Source organism: Barbus barbus (assembly GCF_936440315.1).
Source record: "Barbus barbus genome assembly, chromosome: 44".
NCBI classification, from domain to species: Eukaryota; Metazoa; Chordata; class Actinopteri; order Cypriniformes; family Cyprinidae; genus Barbus; species Barbus barbus.
This window is the reverse complement of record NC_136722.1, coordinates 13,991,207-14,004,017: the sequence shown is the minus strand read 5'-3', so window position 1 is coordinate 14,004,017 and position 12,811 is coordinate 13,991,207. Positions and strand designations below refer to the sequence as shown.

Below are 12,811 nucleotides of genomic sequence, written 5' to 3'. Positions count from 1 at the left end.
ACAGCTCCATGACGGTGCTTCTTCTCTTCAGTTCACCTCACTCATTTTCTACAGGGTTCAGTCAGAGAACTGGAATGGCCAGCAGAAGCATGGTTTTGTGATCAGTGACCCATTTTTGTGTTGTTTTTGAGGATTTTGTTTGGATTATTGTATGGTTAGAAGATCCAAACATGGCCCATAATAAGATTTCTAACAGAGTCAGTCACTTGTTGATTTTTTTATCTGTTGGTATTTGATAGAATCCATGATGCCATGTGTCTAAACAAGATGTCCAGGACCTCCAGCAGAAATATAGGCCCACAACATCAAAAAGCAGTATATTTCATTGTACACATGGGGTACTTTTTATCCCTGTGTTCACCAAACCCATCTTGAGTGTTTGCTGCTAAAAAGCTCATTTTTTAGTTTAAAAAAACCCCAAGACTCAACTATTTTCTGCAATTCTCCAGCTGTGGTCCTTGAAGAGTCTTTAGCCACTCAAACTCTCCTTCTCACCGTCCATTAGGACGATATAGACACGCGTCCTCTTCCAGGCAGTTTTGTAACATTTTGTGTTTATTGGAAATTCTTAATTATTGCCCTGATGGTGGAAATGGGAATTTTCACTGCTCTAGCTCTTTTCTTAAAGCCACTTCACCAATTTGTGAAGCTCAATTATCTTTTGCTGCACATCAGAAATATACTCTTTGGTTTTTCTCCTATGAATATGAATGGGAATATACTTCAGAGATATTTTACTGCCAATAATTGTGTCCAACGTGTAAAAACATTTATTTCATGATGAGATTTTCCCCCATTTTCAATTGTTTTAGTTCAATGAAAGGTTAGACTTTTGTCATTTTTTTCAATAAAAGATCAAAAGGATTAATGCAGGTTTATTTTCAGAGCTTTCTTTGATCATATTACCAAGGGTGCCAATAATTCTGACCACAACTGTATACATATACTGTATATATATATATATATATATATATATGTGTATGTATATGTGTATGTATATGTGTATGTGTGTATGTGTGTATGTGTGTATATGTGTATATGTATATATGTATTTATATATTATGCAATGTATAAAAGTATATTATATAATATATATCAATATATATTCTAATATATATTACATCAGAAATGTACATCACACACACACAAACACACACAGTACCACCACTCCCTATACGCAGAGTACGCAGTTTGTGTAGGTCACCAACTCCCAGGGGGGCACCATCCCAGTTGCTCAAAAAAATTTATATTAAAATGAACATAGAAATATACATAAATAAAAATATAAACATGAACACACACACATTATATATATATATATATATATATATATATGATCAATTATGATAATTTGCATTCAGCCGAGCAGGCGCGGATGCGGGAATGGCACGCCACATGTAGCCTACTGCATTCACTGTAAAATGCATTTTTTATAATGATACTGTATATATATATATATACATATACATATACACAGATATATATATATATATCTGTGTATGTATGTAAAATGTGTAAAATGCATTTTTTATAATGATATATATGTATATATCATTATAAAAATTGCATTTTACAGTGAATGCAGAAGGCTACATGTGGCGTGCCATTCCCGAATCCGCGCCTGCTCGGCTGAATGCAAATGATCATAATTGATGTGCAACTATGCCTGTGAAAACACATCAGCAATCCGGCGCAGAGAAAAGAAAAAGAAAAGAAAGATGAAGCCAGTGCATCACTTTCAGGTTCATAGTCCTGTGAAACTTTTTGGGTTGTTGATGTTAATAACGTGTTTTAATGTCATAAACACATCTAATATTCTCTCTGAGTTTCCATGTCCCCTTACGAAAATTAGCCATGGTTTTACTTAGAATAAAACAAAAAATCATGGTTCTTCTAGCTTTGCTAACTACAAATTAACCATAGTTTTGTTACTTCAAATAACCTAATAGTTTACAAAGAAGTATTAGGATAATATTTTTTTGTGGTTATCAAATCTAAGCCAACAACAGCCTTTAAAATGACTTAAAATGCATTATATAAAAACAATGAGGCTATAATGATTGGTTAATTAATAATTATATGGTTTCATTGAATAGCACTGTTAAAATACATAATGTACTACAAAATAAACAATTTATTATTCATTACATATTATTACAAATGCCTTTAAAGGGTGCCAACGGCCTGGTAATTGCTGCTGTTACTTACAGGACGATCAAATCCTTGATTAATATTGAACAAACATTTAGGCTACTTCAAATATCCACTTAATCTTTAAGTTTTGGCCACCTTTTTGCAATAGAAATGCTACAGCCTCTATAATTTCTTCAACAAAAACATGTGGACATCACAACCCAAACAAAAATTAACAATGGTTTTATCAAAGTAAAACTGCTTAATTTTCTTTTGCATAATTTATGAATGCTTGAGACTATAAAATCAGACTGTATTAATAAAATCAGAGCCATAAGTAACTGTGTGGAGCTACAATTGTAACTTGTAAATAATATAATTTAATTACAATTTATTTATTTATTTAGCCTACTTTTATATATTTTTTTTAATTCTATTGCGACCCCTAGTAGGTGTTCTTTTTTTTTTTACTTCCATAATATTTGACAGAGGGGGCACAACAGTACTATTCTGCTTAGGGCACCCATTTGGCCAGCAGCGGCCCTGCACACACACACACATAATGAAAAATAGTTTTTGTGCTGTCAAATACAAATATACGCCCAACACCATACATGTAATGAAATGAAATCATCCAATTACTTTTAATGTACTTCTATTTCTGTACCAGGGAAAATGACTTTTTAAAATATGCACTGGTTTTTCTTCTATTTTTAAATAATTAAATAATTCATATAATCATTTCCTATTCTGAACAGATCATCTGTTTTTTCCCCTTCAGTTGCCCAAGTTAGCCTGCTCTGCCATCCTTCATAGACGCTGTGGCTCATATTTCATAGAGCAGCTGAACCTGTGACTTACAAGCCACATCCGTCGTCACAGTTCACGAACACTGGCCTTGTCAGATGTGTTAGATGGACTTGTTTGTAATCGTAAATTAGGATATAAAACATACATAGTCATCCAGAGTCATTTGATGTAAGTCACATACGGCCAACTAAACGAACGTCCAATGATAAATGAATCCCAGGACTGTGATTCACTTCTCTCCGGAATCCTATCGTGTCAAAATGAAAAATGGCCACCTGTGCCTTGACGTAGGAAGGAAAAAGTCTATCTTGCACAATTTACAAACATTAGCTGTTTCCGCAAATAGCTCTGCAGGTTGGTTTGACGTGAGGCGTCTCGGCAGGTGCGTCTGTTGCGAGCGAGATCAGCAGCGGGGGACGTTACTGCCGCATAAACACAGCTGTGATTGTGAGTGCAGAGCTTCAGTGTACAGGTACACTGCTGACCGGTGATTGCTTCAGACATGGGCGGCACCATGGTCAGTCCCTTATCATATCCTGATAACATCAGCAATTACACCACCAGAGACACACGCTTCGCCTACTGCTTTCCCTGGACTTGAAAAGATATGACTGGATGTCGAGGAGAAGAACTGAGATATGAGAGGGCAAGAACACAAAGAGCAGTTGTCTACAGACACTGAGAAGATTATCCAACTTCTAGATAACCTTTTTTTAACAATCACTTCTCTAAAAATATGATAAACTCATTTTAGCAGTTCAGCAATTTAGTGTTTATACACAGAAACTGCATGATGGAGCTATTCATCAGTGTCCCTTTCTGTTCCTCAATGAGTTTCAGGAATTATGATGGATGAATCTCTTTTAAGTCTTGCTGTGAGGTACGAATTACCGTGAATAATAATAAATAGTCAGCCAGGGGGAGCTCTGACGACAGTCATTCATTTTTATATTCATAAAGTCATTTCAAAGCCTGGACGGCTTAGGTAAGGAGTCATCACCCAAAGGCGGTCCAGAACATCACATATTATATGCCGCAACGCATTAGAAATTCATCAGTTTTAAATCAGAGGTGAAATGCAAATATATATTATAAAAAAGTATGTCTGTCCTCAGGTGAAAGTTAAATATAAAGTTACTGATAAAGTTGTTTTACTACATACATTTTAATGGCCTGACCTATGAAATACCTGTTTCCTAACGCAGTGGTTTTCAACTCGTTCTTGCTTCATTTTGTTTTCTTCCTTGCTTCATATTTAATGTGTATATTTATTATGTATATATAAATACACGCATGTATATATTCAAGAAAAATATGTTATGATTATATATTAAATATATTTATATATAATATAAATTATATGAATTTAAATATATACATGTAAATACATGTACATATTTTCTAAATATATACTGTATGTGTGTGTCTTTATATATACATAATAAATATACACAGTACACACATATATTATATAAACAAACACTTTTATTTTGGATTTGATTAATCGTTGCCCAGCACTAATTAAAACTAACAGTAAATGTATAAAGGACAGCAGAAGTGGAATGTATGGAACACACATTGGCCGATGCCCCTGATGTGAGAAACACTGCCCTAATGTACTCTTTTGAAAGCTTTCTGTCTCAACGTGACTGAGTCACTGTCAAGGGCTCTCTAGTCTTTGCCTCTCATGACTCAGGGCCACATTGAAGTTTCATTTCTTCAGAGCTGACACAGCAGCCGTCCAAGCCCTCTATTATACAAGTCTCACGGAGCTTAATGATATCAAAAGAGCAGACCCTGTCAGTTTCATCCATAAATTCATGAAGGATGCTTCAAGGCTAGGAAAATGGGTAGAAAAAGACTAACAATCTTCCACTTTCCTAATGAAAGGTAGGGAGACTTCATTTCATGAGCGTCTATCCTCCTCCGTCCAGACTGGCTAACCGGAGGGAGGAAGAGCTTATGCTAATAGCCATGTAGAGAAACCGAAATGAGAGAAAGCAAACTAAGGCAGTTAAGCTTGTTACGTTTCCCAAAATAATTAAACAGGCCTTTGATAAAAATAAATCCTCCTCGAAATGAACACGGTGGCCTAATGTTTTGATTTTGTTGCAATTGTAATTCCCAATAAATTAACTGGGTCAGTACAATTCAGAAAACATTAAAAGCAGAGGTTGATATTTGCTCATCTTTTTTTCTGTTGGAAATGGCACTTCAAAACCAAACCATATTAATGAATTTCCCAGTAGACAATTTCAATGAGAAACCATGGGTTTATAAAATCATAAAAATGGTCCATTCTGCAGAGAGCTAACAGTAATAATATAATATAATTCTTCAAACTTTTATTAACATATAGATATATACATATACATATACATATATATATATATACATATACATATACATATACATATACACATATACACATATATACATATATACATATATACATATATATATATATATATTATAACAGATTTCAGTATTTTTAGTTTTTTTATATGAAGATCACATTAAAAGTTGTTTTTTTTATAATGCAAAAAGGAAAATAAATATTTAATGTTGTGTATTTTGAATACATAAAATGCTATCTATGAAACTAGCATTAGCAAGACAAAGAAGTCTGTTATTTTATTCCAAAAATGTCCCAAAATGTTACACACATTTCATCATTGAAGATGTGTTGTTTAATAATAAAATAAAATAATTACAATGTGATTTATATGTACATGTATTTGGGGTCAGAGCATTTTTATTTATTTATTTTTTTTTTTACAGAAATAATACTTCTATCCATTTTATTTATTTATTTAAAAAAAAAAACGAATACTTCTATCCAGCAAGCATGTATTAAATTGTACAAAAGTGCCAATAAAGACATTTGTAATGTTAGAAAGAACTCTATTTGAAATAAATGTTGTTCTTTTGAACTGTCTATTCATCAAAGAAACGTTACTTGAGCACTTGAAAATTCTGTTTTTCCATCACAGAAATAAATGGCATTTGTTTATTTATTAAAATATATTATAATTGCTTTTTTAAATTACATTAAAATATTATAACAATATTTCACAACTATAAAATATTTACTTCATTTTTTTATGAAATTAATGCAGTCTTGCAGCATAAGAGACTTGTTTCAAAACATTAAAATAATCTTAATGACCCTTCAATGACTTTTGAACAGTACTGTACATACACTGTTGGATATTGTTAGTGGACAAAATAAACAAACTAACTCGTCTAAAAGTCTGTAGGACCAAAAGTGCTAAAGAAACACCAAACACCAGAACATACCTGCTTCCTCATAACGTCAGTGGCCTGCATGATGCATCGTGGGGGCAAGCCGTGATTGCGGGCCAGAAGAATGGCCTGTTCCAGCGTGACACTCAGAGTACAACTGCAAGACAAACAATAAACTAAAGATCAGCATTTAGCACCATAAATCCCACATTATAATGTAAGACCATAACTCTTTATCAAATATTTGAAAAAGCACTCAGATGCTGATTGCAGCAATAGCAAAAACAAGAGGGATAATTACATTCGAGGAGAAAAAAAGCTCCTTTTATCAGAGATCCCTTTGCGCTAGACATGTTTTAATTTAATTAATTATGCAGAGATGTTTTTAATTAATAATTTAATTTCAAAACAGAGACGCTAAATAAATATGACTAAATTCTGATTACAGCTTGGAGGAGGAGGACAGATCCAAGGCATTTAACAAGCTTGTGCGGCCCAGGCTGATGTCTCATCTGTCTGTGCCAACGCCTGGCTAACAGGAAGACCTGTCAGATGTGCTATCATTCCAGCGTGATATGCACTTTCATTCTTTGAGAACATGTGTCTGCCACTCACATCCCATTAACATTTAAACGGACAGTCAAAGGGCAGCGTGGCCAAACAGGTGTGAGAGTCATACACTCCACTGCATCCAATGTGAACAGTCCCAAGAGACCAATAAACATCCCCCAAGGTAAACTATAAGCATGTAGTCTCTAAAAGACTGTGACCAATAGATATGAGTGGGATAGGAGCCAATCAGGACAAAATAAACCAGATCACTCCAACTAAAAGCCAATATAAATTTATGAGCCACTGCTGGGCATGTTGATGCACAGTATCTGGGTCAATGAGACTAGATGGCACCCCTTTCCATTTAACGCATAAAACTTACATTTAAAAGGAAGAATTTTTTTTTTTTTATCACGCTGGGGAAGGGTGCTTTTCTTGCTTTTCATTACTCCAAAACTAAATTAACTTAATTAAATGTAGTTTCTTGATACATGCCATAATATAAAACATAAAACCTTTATAAACCACTCTCAATAAACACATTTTTGCCACTAGATGAAAATGCCAGTTTATTAACTCTACCAGTTTAGTTTAATACATTAACTTTTGTGGTCTTAAAATAGTACAATTATAATGAAAGTAAAACTAAAATAAAAGCTAAATAAATTGAAATAAATAAAAAATAAATAAAATAAAATGGAAAACACTGAAATTACCAAAACTGAACATAAAATAGAAATAAAAACTAAAATGACTAAAATAATAATAATTAAAAAATAAAAATAATTAAAACAACAACAACCCTGTTTGGTAGCAAGTTTACTAGATATCCATGTGCAAAACTGAATGTTTGTATTTAGTTCAACAAGTTAACATTGGCAGTGCTAAAATGCAAAAATTAGAATTAAACTAACATTAAAACAAAAACAAATTGAAAAATAAAAAAGTTAAATCACGGAAAATAATAAAACTAAACTAACAAAAACAAACATAAAATAGAACATAATTCTGTTTAGAATAATGCATAATAACCCAGTTTAGTGTCAAGTTAACTACGGTAGATATCAATTAGCAAAACTGGATATTTTGATTTATTCATATTCTTTTGAACCATCTTTCAGACCGGAGAGAAATTTTTGGGTTCTGAAAGTTAAAGTGTTTTCATACTGCACTGAAATCACTTATTTCCAAAAATTATAAAAAAAATCTGATTTCTCATTTCCCAAAAGAGCTTTATAAGGTACCAGTAGACAAAGTCAATGAGCAGCGTCTGGGTCAATAAGACCTAACCCAAATCTAAATGATGACTTATTTAAAGAGATACCAAAGTGATTTTAGATTACCAAGAACACGAGCGAAAATCTGATAAACTATGAAGCAATCATGAAAATAATCAATATCTGACACTGCTAATGTTTTTACACCTGTGGGGAGACTGTTTCAAACCGGTGAGCTGTAAAAGAATCCATCAGAAAGATATTTGGTTATTTAATAGCTTGTCCACTGTCAAACTGTCTATATCCATGATGCATCAGCCTGACATTTCCATCTCATTTTTGGTGATATATACGTGTTCACACAGGCAGAGGTGTCAGGTGTTATATGGCTCTCATCTGTGAATTCAATCATTCAGTTCTTCTGAAGTGAGAACAGCACTAAACTTTGGTTTAAGAAAAAGGCTTTTTCTTACTTGATCTCCATATGCAGATATTCAAGAGTCTAGCTATGATACTAGAATATATGAAACTTACCAGGTGATGGATTTGTTTTCTGTGTCTTTATAAAAAACACATCAGGATTCTTTGCCTGTTTCACTCTTTGATTGTTTGCCCTTGGCAACAAATGGGTTTCTTTTTGGCAAACTGCTGACTATGTAGAAATTCACCTGACGCTAAGGTGTATTTTACCCTCAATTGCATTTCATAGATCGATCCTCTTGATATATAATCGAGAAAAAAACATGATACAAAGATTTCAGAGTCACCAATCACCAGCGTTCCTCACACATATCGTACATTCCTAGTCATTTTAAACTTCAAGGACACGTCATGACGCAGCAAAGAGAGGTGAATCTCGCTAAAGAGTGGGCTTGATTTATGTGTTTCCTTTACTCTGATAGACACACATATATTGAGTGTCAAGGGCACTGTGTGACCTCTTTACAATAGCAAACTACACCCCTGAAATTGATCCTCAGTGCTTTACGGCTGATTGAGCTGTCCATTCTCTTCTCAGCCGTAGCATTACTGTTACTTAATTGCTTAAGGGAATGCTTGGAAGTAAGTGTACAGGGCCTTATAATCTCACGTCATACACCACTTTGACCTCCACATGACTAGCAGTGAAGAAAGCATCAAGAAGAAGACTTTTATGAGGTTATGAGGTTGGTAGCAGGAAAGTGGAAAGAGTTTATGGTAAAACTAGTAAAAGCAAACCTGTGTCATTTCAGTATTATTTATATAGAAAGAAAGAAAAGGAAATGTCCTCTAACAGTCAACTGCTTTTATTTTCAAATATTTGTATTATTTAAACTCTTTCCAATAAAGATCTGTAAAGATTATTTGGATTTTACTAAATTATACAGTATCCTGAGAAAGTTGAGTTTATTATACTATTAATTATTTTGATTTAGCTTTTATTCGTCTATTTTTAGTTGTAATTTATTTACTTTGAGTTTTAGTAATGGTTGTGCTTGTCATTTTATATATTTTTTACATTTTAATAATACTTTTATTTTTATTTTTTTTTATTTTACTTTTATTTTTATTTATTCAGTTTTAGTCATTTCAATACTTCAACTTATTTCTCACAGTTGCCAAGGCAGTTTTTATCAACTATTTTTATTTTACATTATCTTTTTTGTTGTTGTGCTAACTCTATTATACTATTAATTATCTTGATTTAGCTTTTATTCTTGTTTTTATTTTTTAAACTTACTTTCAGTTTTAGTAATTGCTCTGCTTAATTTTTGTCATTTTATTAGTTTTGTTTTATATTTTAATAATAATTTAATTTATTTTATTTTAGCTAAAAAAAATTGTATTCAATTTTAGTAATTTTATTACTTCAACCTCAACTTATTTCTGATAGTTGCCAAGGCAGTTTTGCTATCTAATATTTTATTATTATTATTATTATTATTTAAGCTTTGTTTTAATTACAGAATGCAAGTTTTATGTTTTTTATTATTATTATTTAAATTAAACAAATTGTGTTTAAAATCCATATATATATATATCAGAAATGTTTTGCAATCGCAGGAGAAATCCATTGCTGTGTGATATCAGCAATAGCGAATCAAATACTGAGCCAACTGGCCAGAGGCAAGACCTGTGTGACGGCATTTATTGGCTCTTTATAAAAAAAAGCGTTCTGAACACTTCTGCTGACATACAAAATGTGGAAGAGACTCCTCAAATGTGTGTGGTATTCTTCGCTACACATTAAGCAACCTACAAACAGCAGATGTGATTGTCTGATTTACACACTTTATGTAAATGTGACCCTGGGAATGGACAGATGGACTAGGGACATGGGAGAGAGAGTAGATATTGGTCATTAAAAATCAATATAATGAAAGATCAAATATTCGAAGTTGGCGATGATGATTTTATTTGAGCACGTTTATGGAGCTCTGTAGAGACCCATGCACATTTCATTGAACTATTCATGCTCCAAGAGTAGTAAAGATGGTTGAAGAACACTAAAAAATAATGTTACTGAATTTAACTATTACATTTTTTTCCACTATGAGGTCTGCCTGTGAGGTCAGTCCAGGCTTTTTGTGCCAAAAACAGTAATAATGCAGTTTTTTTTAATCCTTTTGTCTTTACAGTTGGGTTCAATAAAGTTTGCAGAGCTTCATCCCTCAATAAAAGTCCAAGCTTGCATTACAGTGTGACAATTCCACAACATAATTTGTGCTGAAATGTGCTTTCACAAACTGTTAAGGCTGAACTGAAATGATTGGGAACCTTATTAAAAAATAACTTCAGCTTCTCTTTCCTAAGACTTTGAAAGGATGTGCAGAGCTACACAGCCAGAAACAGCACAAAGACTGACATGGAAGAGATGAAATTGTTGAATAAAGTCATAATTTTAGTTTTCTTTGCACACAAAATGTATTCTCATAGCTTCATTACATTACGGTTGAACCACTGATGTCACATGGACTATTTTAACGATGTCCATACTACCTTTCTGGGCCTTGAGTTCATATCAACTCATTGATATTTTTCTGAACAATGCTGTATTCATCGACATGTGAATGCATTCACATGTCTGACAGCAAAAAGTTAAGGAAGTCCAGGAAATCTGTCGTTCTGAAAGCCACTGTGTTTTCATTGTGCACTGAGCTCATTTACAATAATTCAAATGTCAAAGAAAATGTGATTTCTCATTATATGCCCACTTTGAACTGTGTTCTTACTCTCCCACTTTGGATGGAACAAGTAAATTTCATATTGAAACACCTTGGAAAATTTTTTTTAGCCATAAAATAAACATCAGCTCTCACTTAGCTTCAGCCACATTTGGCAGGTGAGCACTTTAAAGCAAAACTTGTGCCTCTCTGCAACTATTTAATTTCATTAAAAGCAGGAACTGGCACATTTTCTCTGTTGATTGAGGCTGTTTGGCAGACAAAAGGGTATATAAATAGGAGCACATTATGAAATGCCAATGCTCTGCATATCATGCATACTGGGTGTTTTATTATAGGGATAGTTTACATAAAAAGGAAAATTTATGTCATTACTTATTGTTTCAAACCTGAAAAAGAAGATATTTTGAACAATGTGTGCAATCAAAGAGTTGATGGTCTCTACTTTCTATTTCTTTCCATACTATGAAAGTCAATGGGATCCATCAACTGTTTGATTACTCATATTCTTCAAAATATCTTCTGTTATGTTCAACAGAATAAAGAAACTCATACAGGTTTGGAACAACATGAGGGAGAAGTAAATGAAGACAGAATTTTCATTAATGCCAGTTTAACCACCTCTGAAATTTTACTCTATGGAATTAATCAACTCTCATGTACATCTTGCAAGCAATAGAACACATTTCCTACCTAAACCTATTTAATGCAACTTCAATTTAGCTACTATTGAGAAAAACGGGCTTGAATCAAACTATAAATATGAAAAAATGCCCCAAACCATGTTTTACACAGAATTATCCGGAACTATCGATTGGTTATGAGCAAAAGCAGGTTAAATAAAGAGAGAGTTTGTTTGATGAAGGCATGTTTAGAGGGGTAAACAAGACTGAATACACCGCATCCGTGGCAGGTCTGAGCACCCGCGGCTTCACTAAAGCTGAGATGTGGCCTGCAATTGCCATGGCGTACAAAAGTGAGTTAGTCACACCCAAACCAACACACACAATGCTGCAAACATTTCATGCTGCTTTTATCCACAATACACTGCAGTAAAGTGCCACTCAACGAGCAGCATGCATGTGCGTCTGTTGCCATGTCTAAGGCCTTGATATTGAGATTGAAATATCATTTCAGCAACATACAGTGCTAATAAAAAGTCAACACCCTCATGTTCTTTTCCACATCTTGAGAATTAATGGCAAAACAACAGCGCATGGACATTTTACAAAACAAATTACAAATGAAAGCTAAAGAAAAAAGCCATGATTTGGTGTTTTTATGCAGTTTCTTAGGGATTCTGCTAAGTAGTTGTTAACAAACTGGCTCACCCTCTTTGGGAACACCCTCATTTATTTGGTCAAATAATGGTGAAAGATCTTTCCAAGCAGATTTTTGACAAAGGTCTTGAAAATTCCCAGTCAGGGCAATAACATAATAAATGATGTCAATGAATATCTCTCAACACACTGTAAAGCTCCCTATTACAAACATGACTAAATGTACAGTAAATCTTCTCAGAACTGGCTGTCCTCCAAAGCTCAGTATCCAAGAAAAGAGTAAGTGACGCCACTAAGAAGCCTATACAATTTTAGACAGACAAAGATGTAAAAAACAACAGAAAAAAAATGAAAATTGAAAAACTGGAGTGAGAAATGTAAATCTTTTGTGTGTGCAATTCTTGTATTT

The 12,811-nt window shown here is 33.3% G+C and overlaps 1 protein-coding gene across 1 annotated transcript in view; it reads right to left on the bottom strand.

Annotated features, from left to right (window-relative positions):
* LOC306863468 (phosphatidylinositol 3,4,5-trisphosphate-dependent Rac exchanger 2 protein-like) overlaps positions 1-12,811 on the bottom strand; it is a 155,383-nt gene that overhangs the window by 4,588 nt on the left and 137,984 nt on the right. The window contains exon 38 of the mRNA XM_079406809.1: positions 6,244-6,346. Coding sequence (XP_079262935.1) covers positions 6,244-6,346 — 103 coding nt within the window. The remainder of the gene's footprint in view (positions 1-6,243; positions 6,347-12,811) is intronic.